General features: G+C 31.0%; 2 protein-coding genes across 2 annotated transcripts in view; one reads left to right on the top strand and one right to left on the bottom strand.

Moving 5' to 3' along the window:
* Window positions 1-3925, bottom strand: part of LOC134686803 (1-acyl-sn-glycerol-3-phosphate acyltransferase delta-like) — a 31230-nt gene extending 27305 nt beyond the window's left edge. The window contains exons 1-2 of the mRNA XM_063546588.1: window positions 3756-3925; window positions 80-249 (exon numbers count right to left, since the gene is read on the bottom strand). Of these exons, the coding sequence (XP_063402658.1) occupies window positions 80-249; window positions 3756-3912 (327 nt within the window). The 5' untranslated portion in view covers window positions 3913-3925. The remainder of the gene's footprint in view (window positions 1-79; window positions 250-3755) is intronic.
* The window catches only part of LOC134686800 (tyrosine--tRNA ligase, cytoplasmic-like), a 338438-nt gene that overhangs the window by 8290 nt on the left and 313752 nt on the right, over window positions 1-16396 (top strand). The window lies entirely within an intron of this gene.

The raw sequence follows: 16396 nt of genomic DNA, 5'->3' as shown, positions 1-16396 counted from the left end.
AATCGTTATGATGAAAATACATTCCTATCTATTTATGTTTTTTCAAACATTGCATCAATTAAACCGCTTAGATACCTACACCAATTAAATCGTATCTTTCAGCTATAATCCATGCCATCAACCAATCAATTTCATATGTATGGTTCATTGTTACAACAATATGTTCTGTAGCTATGCGTTCTCTCTCATCAGGATGCATATACAGTATGCAATCACAGCCAGACCACCATTCTGCCACAAAAGTAAATTCTGTAAAAATATCAAATTAACATCAAACACCTTTTTGCAAATGTGGACACAGAGAAATGTAATACTTGAATAGGTAAAAAGTAAATTCACAAAAATACTGAACCCTGAGCAAAAGTCAAAACAGAAAGTCCCTAATAATCAAATGGCAAAATCACAAGCTCAAATGAAGATCTGTGATATTTCTGTGTTGGTACAGGACTACAGGCAATTTCTTCTGCACGTTGCATTTTGTAAATACAGCTGTTTCTCAAACCACGCCTCTTTTGGGGAGATTTAGAATATTCATAGAAAATTAATTGTGTTTACATATATATTTTGGTTCCAAGTTATGCTCTCTGTGTTCCATCTCATAGAGACATAACTTGGGAATGTTACCATGCATATTGTTTACATTAAAATCTGTGGTAACCCTTCATTCGAGGTAGGGGTAGTTAAGAAAAAAATTTGTAAGGGTTCCGCGGAACCCAGTGTCTCGCCTACTTTTGCTGTAAATCACAGGCTAAACAAAAATGAGGAAAAAAATCTTATGATTGTAAAAAGCTTCTGTCCAAGTTTGTTAAAAATCTAGAATAATTAATGAATCTAATAAATGTTTTGAAAACTTGACTGTATGTTATGTATGTTATGTTCACTGGAAGAAAATCTAAGTCCATTTAAAAGTACAATACAGAAAAAATGGAGTTGTCTTTTTACAAAATTTACTTCTGGATACTATCTAATGATCATAAATAAGCTTTTGTCCAAGTTTAGTACAAACCCAGGATAGTTTAAGAAAGTTATTAAAATTTTACACAGAGTGAATGTTATGTTTCCCGCAGAAAAACTAAGTCCATTTAAAAGTAAAATACAGAAAAAATGGATTTATTTGTTTACAAAATTTACTTCTGGATACTATCTTATGATCATAAACAAGTTTCTGTCCAAGTTTGGAACAAACCAAGGATAGTTTAAGAAAGTTATTAAAATTCTAAAAACTTTAACCTCAGAGTGAATGTCATGTTTCCCCGCAGAAAAAAACTAAGTCCATTTATAAGTAAAATACAGAAAAAATAGAATTTTATTTTTACAAAATTTACTTCTGGATACTATCTTATGATCATAAACAAGCTTCTGACCAAGTTTGGTAGAAATCCAGTATAGTTTAAGAAAGTTATTAAAATTTCAAAAAATTTAACCACAGAGTGAATATTTGTGGACGCCGCCGAAGGCTCGACAAATGAGTGTTAGTTTTAACTCTGAAAAGTTCAGGGCATATAAATGTTGAAAATATGCCGCACAGCCCTATATTTTGACCTATTTTGAAAACTAGAGGCTCAAAAGAGCCTGTGTCGCTCACCTTGGTCTATGTGAATATTAAACAAAGGACGCATTTGAATTCATGACAAAATTGTGTTTTGGTGATGGTGATGTGTTTGTACATCTTACTTTACTGAACATTCTTGCTGCTTACAAACATTCTATCTATATTGAACTTGGCCTAAGAGTTTCAGTCGAAAATGTTAATTAAAATTTACTAATTTTATGAAAATTGTTAAAAATTGACTTTAAAGGGCAATAACTCCTTATGGGGTCAATTGACCATTTAGGTCATGTTGACTTATTTTTTAAGTCTTACTTTGCTGTACATTGTTGCTCTTTATAGTTTATCTCTATCTATAATAATATTCAAGATAATAACTAAAAACGGCGAAATTTCCTAAAAATGACTAATTCAGGGGCATCAAACAAACAGCGGTTTGTCCGATCCATCTGAAAATTTCATGGCAGATAGATCTTGACCTGATAAACAATTTTACTCCCTGTTAGATTTGCTCTAAATGCTTTGGTTTTTGAGTTATAAGCCAAAAACTGCATTTTACCCCTATGTTCTATTTTTAGCCGTGGCGGCCATCTTGGTTGGTTGGCCGGGTCACGCCACACATTTTTTAAACTATATACCCCAATAATGATTGCGGCCAAGTTTGTTTAAGTTTGGCCTGGTAGTTTCAGAGAAGAAGATTTTTGTAAAAGATTACTAAGATTTACGAAAAATGGTTAAAAATTGACTATAAAGGGCAATAACTCCTAAAAAGGTCAACTGACCACTTTGATTATGTTGACTTATTTGTAGATCTTACTTTGCTGAACATTATTGTTTTTAACAGTTTATCTCTATCTATAATAATATTCAAGATAATAACCAAAAACAGCCAAATTTCCCTAAAATTACCAATTCAGGGGCAGCAACCCAACAACAGGTAGTCTGATTCATCTGAAAATTTCAGGGCAGATAGATTTTGACCTGATGAACATTTTACATCAATCAGATTTGCTCTAAATGCTTTGGTTTTTGAGTTATAAGCCAAAAACTGCATTTTACCCCTATGTTCTATTTTTAGCCTTGGCGGCCATCTTGGTTGGTTGGCGGGGTCACACCACACAATTTTTAAACTAGATACCCCAATGATGATTATGGCCAAGTTTGGATTAATTTGGCCCAGCAGTTTCAGAGGAGAAGATTTTTGTAAAAGTTAACGACGACGGACGCAGGACGACGGACGACGACGGACGCCGGACGCCAAGTGATGAGAAAAGCTCACTTGGACCTTCGGGCCAGGTGAGCTAAAAAATGTAGTGCATACATACTTTCCATTTTTAAAGGATAAGATTATTTTCAAACTGCATAGTAAAAGTGGTACAGTTTTAGCTGTAAAAGGAGTTCATATGGGAAATTGCATTGTCAATATTTACAGAAATGCAACCTGCAAAGAATGGTGGATTAAACCTGGTTTTACAGCTAGATAAACCTCTCACTTATATGACAGTCACATCAAATTCCATTATATTGACAACGATGTGTGAAAAAAACAAAGTGTCTGAACATTTCAAAACAAAATCACCAAAAGTTGTGAAATTTTATACAAATATCCACTGATTTTTTTAAAGTTTTTCGCTCAATTTCAAAATGGTAATTTGGTTATCAGATTGTTTAATATTTAATTACATCTATCATAAATTCTGAAAAACCTGAGTCCAATGCTAAATATGCCTGATGTTCAGTAGTTGTTGTTTGTTGATGTGGTTCATGAGTGTTTCACGTTTCTGTTTTTTTACGGAATAATCAATCTGAAGTGTGCATAGTGCATTACCAGATATTATCAACATAATCAAGGGAGGCTTTTCAAAGAATTATTAACTCTTAAGATTTGAACTGTATCCAGTAACAAATCTTTACAAATTTTTAGCCAATAGATACATTACCATCAGGCGCTAAGCTCACAATCAACTTTTTGTCTTGCTAACTGTTCTCATTTGCTTAAATTTCTATTCTTGAGTCACATGCGATTTTTTCCTATGTTATTTTTCAAGACATCACCATAAAATGTCATATATTTTGATTAGTTGATAGTTATTCTTACCATTGTTGACAATGATATCTCGGGGTAACAATCAACGTACTCTATCACATGTTTAAGCTATGCGTCAATTATATAATATCTGCTCTCAAAATCTATACAGATACTTACGGCTCCAATAAGATCTAACTAAGCACCAGTTGACTTTTCTGTAAAGACTTTTATTGAATGGCCATATAACCATGGAACATAGTTGTAGAAAGTTGACAAAAAGTCCACTGACAAGGTAGATGTATACAAATAGCAAGTAAAAAATGGATTCAATCATCTTCTTTCTGAAAAACATTGTTATGGAGTTAGTTAACTTAAGGAAAGGCCATATTTGGGTCTGAATATAAAGTCCATGAAAAAACATGAATGTTACAAGCGACTTAGTGTAAGTGAATAGTAAGAGCTAGATTTAATCCGACTACGGCCTGATCAACTCCAATAAAGATGTATTTACATGAATAAAAATACATGAATTTTTCAAATGAAAAGTAGTTTATTCAAAAGCTGTTTGCATTCTTTGATAAAGTGAATGCGATTATGACAAAGGTGTAGGTCCAGTAAGACCACCTTTTGGTCCCAAAATAAATCAGTTTTACAAAATTGTTAGAATAAAGTTTTACATGTTTAACTATTCATTGGAAGAAGAATACTTCTGTGACATAAATATGGGCTGATTTTGACAATATAATGACATTTATCAGGTACTAGCATCTTTCAGTCATGCTACATGAATATACATGTAACTGAAATCTTCACAATTTTAGTATTTGAGTTAGAGGAGTAGGTTTAGTGAGACCCTTGTTGGCCCCAAAATATGGCAGTTTTACAAAATTATGAAAATGTAATCTTTAAGTTATTTATTGGAAAGTAGAATGTTTCTGCTACATAAATATTGGCTGTTTTTGACTACACAATGCACATAAATATATCGTGTACTAGCATCATTAAGTCATGCAAAATAACTGAAATTTACAAAATTTTAGCATTTTAGTTAAATTTTAGACGGTTTCCGTCTTAAATTAAAGTGGCTGCATTTGTGTTCATTCATAATATTGAAACGTAAGTTGTATTTTATGATTATACATAATATATATAAAGGTTGTCAGGATGAAAACGGATGCGTCCACTTTCATTTTTTGCAAAAACCATGTGGAAAGTGACATTTTTTTGCATATTTGATAGATTTTTCATATCTTAGCTTGAATCGGAGCACTTTAAATGACTAAATCAGTTAAAATCTATCCCTTAAGCTAATCGAATCAATTGAAATAGACACTTAAGTGTATAAAATCTTTCATTTGATGAACTTGAAAATTGAGGCCAAAATTGATCCTTACCGTACCGGACCTACTCCTTTGAGACAGTTTTCATCTTAAATGGAAGTGGTCGTATTTGTATTCATTCTTAATATTTAAATGGAAGTCTTTTTTCATGATACAATGTAATACATAACATCTGTAAAGGTTGAGAGTGAACATGGATGCCGCCACTTTAATTTTTGACAAAAACCATCTGAAAAGTGACATATTACATGTATTATGGCATATTTGACAGATTAATCATATCTAAGTTTTAATTTGAGGGTGTTTAAGGACTAAATCTATTGAAATCTTTCACTTAAACTAATTGAATCGAGTGAAATAGACAATTAAATGTTTAAAAAGTGTCCAAAGTTTTTCATCAGGCCACACTTAAAATATTTTGGTTTGCCAAAACCCTACACAAAAGTTGAGACAGTGGGAAGGTAGGTAGGCATTTTCTTTTTTTTTCAAAAAAAGAAATTGAAGTATCAGATGTGTATTAGTCTTCATGCCTTTTTGATTAAAAAAAACCTTATTCAAATCAGGACAATAAAAGAATTTGAGTAGGCAGCTTTTTTCTGGGAAGGTAGCGTTTGGGAAAACAAATCTATTATTTATTATGGCCTCAGATGACAGTGTTTTCTCCAGAAATTTTGGAGAGCATCACATTTGGCGTAAAAAAATGTTGTTTTTTTTCAATGTAATTTGTCGCGGCATTTGTTCGTGGCAATGCTCTATTTCGATTATGATATACAGTATATGGACCATTATTTGCTATCGGGCTCCGTTTCCTATAACTATAGTAACGTGATAAAATGTGAATTACTGTAAGAAAAGTTGTAACTACATCTAAATATGCCATTATTTTTATCAACATACAAGTGTATGCTACTCTTCCCTAGAAAACAAATTGAAATATACGGATTTCAAAGATTCTACAACCGTATTTTTGTGCCGTTTCTCGCATTACGTTTTGCTTCCGAAGAGCATAACGCTGACTGATTTATAGATAATCGTCACCGGCAAATTCGTAACTTTTGCTTTCAAATAACAAAGAACATCGACCAATAAGAATAGTGAGAAGAAAATGCCGAGAACTATAAGTATTTATGTAGCAGATGTAAGAACAGTGGCGTGACTTTTGTGTCCGATTTCGTAACGCAAATTTTAGATGATGTAATCTGCTTTGTTGTAATAGAATTCTTAAAAACAATATGCAAATATGAACTCTCGCGAGATGTTCAAACAGGTAAATCAGAGATGATTTACATTCTTGTTTTGATCTTCGTAATAATTAAGTAAGAAAATGACGTTATCGTTATGCCTTACATTTCACACGAAACAGAAGTCCAGTTATTTATTAAAATTGTTTTTGTCCTTAAGTTCTAATCATTTCCGGTCATACGTGAAACATGTGACTAACATGTGATCACGCCTTTACGGCCGGATGTACGAAATACTAGGTCTAAACATTGTTTTTGTTTCCAACGGTATGTTAGCAAACATAATCTGTAGACATGTTTCGTCTTGTTTAAAAGAGGAAAATACAATTTTCAAAGAGATTGCGCCGGGGGTCTATTATTTTTCCTATGTGCATAATGTTACATATGATCTTGTGTGAAAATAAATGCCCAATGACTTGACAAAATCGATTTCAGATTTGACCGACGTTTAAACACACTACGTTTCCCAATAACGATTTAAAGGGTCCTTGGAAAATTCAATCGAAATTACGTCTCTTATCATGGTGCCGATGTTCGTTGGATTGATTTTGCTTCAGCAGTAAATATTACTGGATATTTTAGGTGAATAAAGATAATCAAATGAAAAATGCATGTTAATATACCGTTTCACTTTGAATGTACAAAGTTGGTAACTTTGTCACAATTTATAATTATTTTTTTCTATTCATGTTCTGCAAACACTTTTCAGAAACGCAATAAACTTGTCAAAGGAAAAGTAAACTTTTACCAGGCATGACTTGAAAGGAAGTACTTTATTGATTTTAGCCCACTAAAGTAGGTTAAAATGTGGAAACCATGTATATTTTGTACAGGTCACAAATATCACATGGTGCCTATTTTAAAGATTTTAATTCAAAGTTAAAAGTTTTTTTCTTTACTGGATTTAAAGAATTATACATTGCCAATGATTTGGAATAAATTTTATATAACTGGAATTTCAAAACCAAATATAAATATATTTTTTTGGCCAAAACATCAAGATACAACGATTATGGTATCCTGTATCAATGAAGAAAATATGGAAAATTCTGAATAAATTGTACTAATCGTTTTCAAAACAAGCACATATTTAGGAGTTTTATAATAAGTAAAAAAAACTCAGTGGTAACAGGAGGGAAATCACCCCTGGGGACAATTTTTTTTTCTCTTAAAATTTGCAAAATTTTATTACATGCTATAGTTATAATATAAAAAGACAAATGAGGGGCAAGTTAATTATATAATATATCATATATGTGAGGATCCGACGCCTGTCACACGTGTGAATATTGTAACTATAAAATGGCTGATGTTCAACAAACAAACGACAGCAAGCAGGTCACATTTGACTTGACGAAAAGGTCTTTATTGTTTTGGCGAAGAATTTTATTACTAAGATATTACGTTGAAACTGGGAAAAAGAATGAAATGAATGTTGTGTGGGCTGATTATGACAAGAAAACAAGATTACTAGCTTTAAATGACGAGACGAAATCGTTCTCGGAGAAATCTCCAGATATAAATTTGTTTAAGTCAGTGGTCCAAATATCCCGCAGTAGCGTTAAATTACTCACAATAAACATATATTACACGTTCATGACAAGAAAACAAGATTACTAGCTTTAAATGACGAGACGAAATCGTTCTCGGAGAAATCTCCAGATATAAATTTGTTTAAGTCAGTGGTCCAAATATCCCGCAGTAGTGTTAAATTACTCACAATAAACATATATTACACGTTCTCGGAGAATTCTCCAGATATAAATTTGTTTAAGTCAGTGGTCCAAATATCCCGCAGTAGTGTTAAATTACTCACAATAAACATATATTACACAACATTCAAATGCCTTGTACAAGGTAATGTGTGCCAACGTTGGGTTACAAGAGAATTTGACTACATAAAGAAACAAGTAAACATGGCTCTCAAGGGAGATAATCCTAAAGCTTTTGATCTCAGAATTAGAAACATGAGACCCCCAAATTTTACCATGCAAGAAAATCTTGACAGCAGTGTCGATGATAATGATCAGTCGAATGATACATTAGATGAAACCTTGAATAAATCAAATGATGAGGATAATACAGATCCAAAAAAACTTTTAAATACTTCATTAACATGTTCTGATAGTCAAGATAAATCAACTCTTAGTGAATCTCCTAAAAAAGATACATCACAATCTAAGAAAAACAAGTGTGATACGGATGGTAACGTAAAGGAGGATCAAAATACAGAAAATAAACAAATAACAACTCTTATTAGTGTTATACATTCTTTTGAGTCAAAGTATGTTGAAAATCAAATGAACAACAATAAAATCATTGATAACTTGGTGAATGTGGTACAGTAAATGGGAGAAAGAGTAGAAATATTAGAAGGTAGAATTCCACAAGTGACAACTGACTTAAACCCTATTATTAGTAAGGAATTGCTTGAGAAAGCAATGTCGGGTAAACAAGAAATGATGAAAATTGATAGAAAACTTGACACAATTATGTCTGAAGTGAAACAAATTCAACTTACTCAAAAAAACAATATACAGATCACTGAAAACATAACGTCAGCTGTTAATGAAAATTTTAACAAAATAAAAACCAATGTTTATGAAAAAGAAGATTTTGTAACTCTCAAATTAGACTCATTGGAGGGAATGTGTAAAGAAATACATTGTATAGTCAAAGAAAACAACACACATGATGAAGAAATACAACAAAATCAGATACATGTACATGTAGATAAGAATGATCACAATAAGAGAAATCATAATGCACATACTAGTGAAAATCATCTTAAGCAAGATACAAGCCGTGTTAAATCCAAGAATGAGTCAAAACGGGACGAAAAGAGGTTAAATTCTAAAGAAAACAACAATGAAGTAAAGTTTTGGCTGGTAGGATCTTCTATTGTTAAAGACATGAATGCGAAAAAAATCTTTAGATATCAGTCTGCAAAGATTACTACACTTAGAGACAAGACTATTAAAGGAGCAATTGAATTCCTTGAAACTGGAAAGTTGAAAGCTGATAATATCGCATATCAAGTCGGATCAAATGACTTAGACGAGAAGTCTACAGAAGAAGTTGTAAATGATATGAAAAATTTGGTATTGGCCACACAAAGATTAGTGACGGGCTCAAATATTATAATTAATGAACTCTTACCTAGATACTACAAGTATTACAAGCACACTGAAGACTATGAAGTTAAAAGGTTAGATTGCAATGCATTATTGGAAAAGCTATGCTCAGAATTTAACTTGAAATGTGTACATCATAGAAACCTAACACAAATTAACTTCAGTGATGGCATTCATTTAGATGTATATGCAGGAATCGGAATTTATGTAAGAAATTTGAAAAGCATTGTAAGCCCTCTTTTGGGAGTCGTAAATCCACAATACACCGAAAGTAGACCGAGTAATTGGAGAAATCAGCAACATGAGCGTCATTACACGTTTAATAGAAATCCGTGGGACAACCTCCATGACCATTCCTCTCAGTGGCAAGACAAATTCACAAACAACAACTTCAATGAATACCAACAAACAAGTCGTCGTAATTCAGACATGAATCTCAAGTTACTACGTTTGGCTCTTGAAGGCTTGCACTATTAATAATGTTTTGGTTACTGACCATGTGTACCATGGTGTACTGTTAATTGGTATCATTAAAATGTTTTCATTATTATTCTTATAAATAGCATTTCATGGTTATGATTGGATATATAGAAAACAATGAAAATCTTTTAATTCTAAATAAGAGTAGAAAGTTCTGTGAAACTGTTTTTGTTTTGTTTCTTATTTTGAAATTTGTTCTCATAATCCATTAAAATAATTGAAACATGAAAGTGTTTTATGTACCATGTATATATACCATGTTATTCTTTTCAAGTATATACAAGTACAAGTATGATTGCATTGATTGGTATATATTTACTGAAAGGGGAAAAAATAAATAAATTATGTTTTCTTAAATTTTTATTGAATGTTAATGAGGGGTTAAAGAGAAAATATCCCTGTGTCTAGTTAATTTTGTTTGTTCTACATATCATTTCATAGTTTAAATTTGCCTAAATGCAGCATCAAAGGAAAAAACAAACAAAAAAGGAAAAAAGAGTAAATATTAAATGTGAAAATTCTATATCTGGGAAAAATTTGAGTTACTTCCCTTTGCCCAATAAATTTTATAGATATCCTGCTTTACACCAGAAATTGATTTTGAAATGAAAACAAATGTGTCGATTGGTAGTTGGAATATTCAGGGCCTGGGAGGTAAATTAGAAGATGACTATTTTTTATCTAGTCTTAAATATGACATAAATATTTTAATGGAAACTTGGAAGGGTGCCGATTCTAGTACAAACATTGTAAATGTTAATTATGTACAGAAATCTAGAAAAAAGAAATTAAGATCCAAAAGATACAGTGGAGGTATAATTGTATATTATAAATCTACCTTACATAAAGGTATATCTGAAGTTTTAAATGTAACAAAATCTGACAACAGGCTATGGTTAAAGCTTGATAAATTTTTCTTTGGTTTTAAAAAAGATATATATGTGTGTGCATGTTATATTCCACCATTGTCATCTACATACTTTAATGATGACTTTATATTACTTGAAAATGAAATCTCAAAGCTGTCATCCAAAGGTAATATTCTTATTATTGGAGATCTTAACGCTAGAGTCAGTAATCATTTAGATTTTATTTCTGATGAAAATAATATTCATGATGATCTTTTAAATTTATTGCCAGATGATGGCTATCTGGGTGATTCACATATTTATAGAAATTCTCTAGACAAAGTATTAAATCCTCATGGAAAACAACTAATTGATCTATGTATTGCCTCCAGGCTCAGAATACTGAATGGTAGATTTGTAGGTGATCTTTTTGGTAATGTAACTTGTTACAAGCATAATGGTTCAAGCACTGTTGACTATGCCTTGTCTGACATGGATTTGATGTCCTCTATAGAATATTTTTATATTGGCGAACCAACATATTTGTCAGATCATGTCCCTATATCTGTTATACTGAAATGTAATATATGTCACACAGAACATAAAAGTCATAAAAACTTTACTCAGATAGGAGTGAAATATAGATGGGAGAATACATCAAGAGACAAAATGATTGAAGTACTAGGGGGAAATTTTATTAAACAACAAATTAGAGATTTTGAAGACTCACAGTTTGAACAAACTTTTTCAGGAATTGACAAGGCAACTTCTGATATAAAAAATATTTTTGAGGGCCTAGCAAATAAATCATGTAAAATTGTAAGATATAAAAAAGTTAAACAAAAAATACTAAACAGGAAACCATGGGTTGACCATGAAGTACGTGATCTTAAAAAAACTATTAAAGCAATAGGAGCTAAACTGAGACGAGAACCATTTAGTTTAGAGCTAAAATGTAACTTTTTTACACATGCTAAGAAACTTAAAAAATTAGTAAAGAGAAAGAAAATTGTATTTTAAAAGAACTTATATGAAACATTAACAAATTTGCAAGAAAATGACCCCAAAAAATATTGGGAACTCCTTAAAAAATTAAAAAAATGAAGACACTAAACAGGATGATTGTTCAAATACTATGAAGAACATTTTCAAAATCTTGGTAAGGCTGAAAAATATGATAACTCTTTTAAAGAAAAAGTTAAAAAAGATTTAAATATGCTTGAGAGTACTTTAGAACATAATATTTATACTGATAGTCCATTTTCAATATCAGAAGTAAAGAACTGTATAAAAGAATTAAAATCAGGGAAAAGCGCTGGACCTGACTTAATATCTAATGAAATTATAAAATATAGTAGCATTGTTACAGTTACAGCCATAGTTAAACTTTTTAATCTTATTTTATCATCTGGTATTTACCCCACCAGCTGGAGAAAAGCATTTATTGTTTTAATCCATAAGTCTGGAGATAAAGAAGACATATGTAACTATAGAGGCATTTCTATTTTAAACTGTCTAGCAAAATTATATAGCTCTATTTTGAATAAAAGACTAGTAAAGCATTACGAAAATAAGTTCTCCAGTCATCAATTTGGATTTCGTTCAAATCACAGAACATCTGATAGCATATTTATTTTAAAAACTCTTGTCACTAAATATTTGAAAAAAAATAAGAAAAAGCTGTTTGCTTGTTTTGTAGATTTGCGTGGTGCTTTTGACTCTGTTTGGCATAATGGCCTGTTGTATAAATTGATAAATGATGGTGTTGGTGTGAAATTTTATACTACTTTGAAAAACATGTATAGTTTATCCCAGTCTGCACTGAAGATTGGCAATGAACACTCTTTGTTTTTTCCAATAATTAGAGGTGTAAGACAAGGGGACAGTTTAAGTCCTACTTTGTTTAATTGTTATATAAATGATTTACATTCAATTTTTGATGTAAATTGTAACCCTCCAGTTCTTGATACTTCAAGTATCCAAACTCTCAGCTATGCAGATGATTTAGTGTTACTGTCCGAGACACACCAGGGGCTTCAAAACGCATTAGATAAACTAAATAAATATTGCACTAAATGGCAATTGAGTGTTAATACAAACAAGACTAAAATTCTAGTTTTTCAGAATATTTATAAACAATCCCCACCCCTCTTGTTTAATAATAAATTTTTGACTGAAGTTAAGGACTTCAAATTTCTAGGGAATATTATTAACTATAGGGGAAATTTTACAAAAACTACTCAAGAGCTGTCTAAAAAAGGCATTAAAGGGGCACTAGCTGTCAAATTCATGGTCACCAATTTGACTCAAATTCTCACATTTGATTAATAACAATGTAAAACATTTATCCAATCTATCAAACGTTTAAAATAAACAGTTTACGGAGCATGGGGTAGATGATATGTGTATTAAAATCCAGATGCCATCTAATTAACTATCGATTTGACCTCAGATGACCATATAAGCGATGTAAACACAAATAAAGATATGAATAGGTTAAACCAGCACGTGCAATTGGATTTTTATAGGTCTGTTTGATTTGAATTTATAGATTAAAAATATAAGTTTCTTATTGTTTTTAACCGTATAAGAATGATTAATGTGGATCGAATTAGTAATCATATGATTTACCGTAGTTTCACCTTCATTGTTGACATTTTGTTTCTTTAAATAACCAGTTCACGTACAATGCATGCGTTGTCAGTCTCTAGCTAGGGGGTTAAATTGAGTTCACATGAATATCGGTTAGAATGATGATGACGTATTCACTTGCAAGTGAATCCGTCAAAAATTATGTATAATCGCTTATTTCAACAAAATTAAAGCAAATTGATTGCTAAAAGCAAATTATTATTTCATTATTCCAATTCAATTAATGATTAATCTAAAAAAAATCATACTTTATTTTTGTATATATATCGTAGCTAGTGCTCCTTTAAAGTTTTATTTTTATTGAGAAAATATATGTCAAATTTTAATTTTGTTCCCACTAATTTGTCATGTAAATTATTGATACTCTTATAAGACCTATTTTGACATACAACTCTGAGATTTGGTTTATGGATAATTTTCAGTCAGCTTATAGAGCATCTAATAGAGCTGCAGTAAATAATACATTTTGTGATACTCTTGCATTAGCAGAAAAATATCCCTTTGAGAAGGTTCATTCTAAATTTTGTAAAGCAGTATTAGGACTGAAAAAGACAGCCACTAACATAGGTGCTAGATCAGAATTAGGTAGATTTACTTTGGACTCCTATATAAAAACTCAAACACTCATGTTTTTTTATAGAATAAATTGTAATGATATTAATCCCCTGGTTAAAGAATCTCTACAAACAAACATAAATTTACATTCAGAAGGAATTTATTCTTGGTACTCATTTGCAGATAAAATTTTTAAAGAAATGAAAATAAACCCAGAAAATTACTCTAATAATAATGTACCTTTTAAACAATCAAAAACATGTTAAAATGTAATATAAAAAAGTGTGTTTCAGAGGAATATGAAAAAATACTTTAATTAAACTTTCAAAAATGGATTCCTCATCCAAACTTTGTCTTTATGGGAAATTAAAAAATAATTGTCAGTCTGAGGAATATTTAAATTGCAATAATTTTATACATAGGCAGTTACTCTCAAAATTTAGACTAAGTGATCATTCCCTAGGCATTGAATTAGGAAGGTACAGAAACATTCCGAAAGCACAAAGATTATGTAAAAAATGTGAAGTCTTAGATGACGAATATCATTTCTTTTTGTATTGTGACATTAACACATCTTTGCGTTCTAATCTTTTTGTTTATCTAAAAGACTATGTTCCATTATTTCAGCATCTTGATGCATTCAATAAACTTAAACACATTCTAAACCCTATCCCTGAACTTGTTTGTCATATTGGAGTCTTCATTAAACAGTCTTTAGAACTGAGGGAGTCAGACCCATGTCAGGCAAGGTTATGATGGTGTTTTTGACATACATTTATAATTGAACTCTAATGTTCTATTTTTCCATATATTGTATTGTATTATTTTGTATTTCATTGTATTACATTGTATTTCATTGTATTACATTGTATTTCATTGTATTGCATTGTATAGTATAAAATTATTGTTTCATTGTATTGCTTGACCCTCATGGGTGTAATTTTGCAATAAAGATATATTTAATTAATTTGGATATTATTTAAATGATTTAGTTTTCAAAAAAACACAGGGGACAACATGATTTTAGGGGGGGGGGGGGGTTGAACATTTAAATATTTAAATTACTTATAGTATAACTAATCGCCGTATTTGAATATCAAAAATAAGACAACGCGTGACCAAACGACGCCGCATTGATTAAACGAGTGCGCATCACCAGTTTAATCCATAGCGGCGTTCGGTCACAAGTTGTTTTATTTTTGATATTCAAATACGGCGATTAGTTATACTATTTATTACATTGGCTAATGGCTTTTTTGTTTATGAAATTAGTGTAAAAAATGTAAGGAACTATATGTTTTTCCTACGCATTCACAATTTGTTTTGATCCGACGTTATCGACGTCTTGACAACACCTATGGCTGTATGACGTCAGAGAGTGAAATAACCACGTTTATTTCACATGTGAAATTTTCGGTTTTTATTTAACTGGGAAATCAACATGATCAATGTAATTTTTTGCAACCAATGTAATAAAATATTTTATTGGAAGAAATATATAAGAATAAGTGTTTAATTGGCAAGAGTTGGTGCATTATACAATTTAGTTTATACTGAAACTTAAAATTTTCAAAAAAGATGGTTGAATAAAAAAATAATTGCTGGTGAAGTGCAGGACATGGAAATTATACTTTTTTCAGATATTGTCTCATATATACTTTATTTTACATGACGGGCGAGCGCTATTTTGTGAACCAGTGGCAGTGCTGCAGCCTGAATATCTCAGGGCAGAAGGATGCAATAATCCATTTTCAGGGAACCATTCAAAATCAAAATAAATGCCAAAAATTCTCGAATATTTGCCCTTAATATTCATAGAATGTACTTTTAAAATTCTTCAAAATTAACCATTTTTATCAAACATTACTGTACAGAACTGTTAACACATTTTGTGTTATTAGCACATATATTTAGCCAGTTATGTTGGCTTCTTTTTAATGTTTGTTGTACATTGTTCATGGAGTTTTAATGTCACTTTAAATTTACAGGACTTCCAAAAAATATTTGAGCCAGCCGGACATTTTTTTTTCAATCCCTTTTTTATCACTCTAGACCTTGGTTGTTTTCGGGTTATCTACATGAAGGTACTGCAGATTAACTGGAAAATAAAAGTCTTTCAACCGGAAATGTTATGGGCTGTTTATTTAGCTCAATGTTAAAAGTTTTGGTTTCCAAAATAATAGAGCTGTGGATAATCCAGTTTTGTCTACTTAACTTTTAATCAATGTCATAATATTTTCTTACCAGTGTACATGTCCTTTTTTGCTTATTTAAACGAGTACCATGTTAAGTTTTTTTTATAAGAAATGGCTTTTAAAATATTCAAAACAACAACCTGAACACACTCATCCATTTTGTCATGCCAGGTATTTGCAAGGGATGACTAACATGACTAATAAGAAAAACACACAATTTTTGGACACGGTTATGAACAATTTTTTGTTCATAAAACTTATCATTATGTTCCCTGTGTGAAAGATCAAATATATCAATCACTTCCTTGTTGAAGTAGTTGCATCAAACAATACCATACAACAGGTTTAAGACATGACAGCTATCATTATGTGG

The sequence above is a fragment of the Mytilus trossulus genome, chromosome 10 (genome assembly GCF_036588685.1).
Source record: "Mytilus trossulus isolate FHL-02 chromosome 10, PNRI_Mtr1.1.1.hap1, whole genome shotgun sequence".
In the NCBI taxonomy this organism is placed as follows: domain Eukaryota; kingdom Metazoa; phylum Mollusca; class Bivalvia; order Mytilida; family Mytilidae; genus Mytilus; species Mytilus trossulus.
This window is presented reverse-complemented; position numbering and strand designations above follow the sequence as displayed.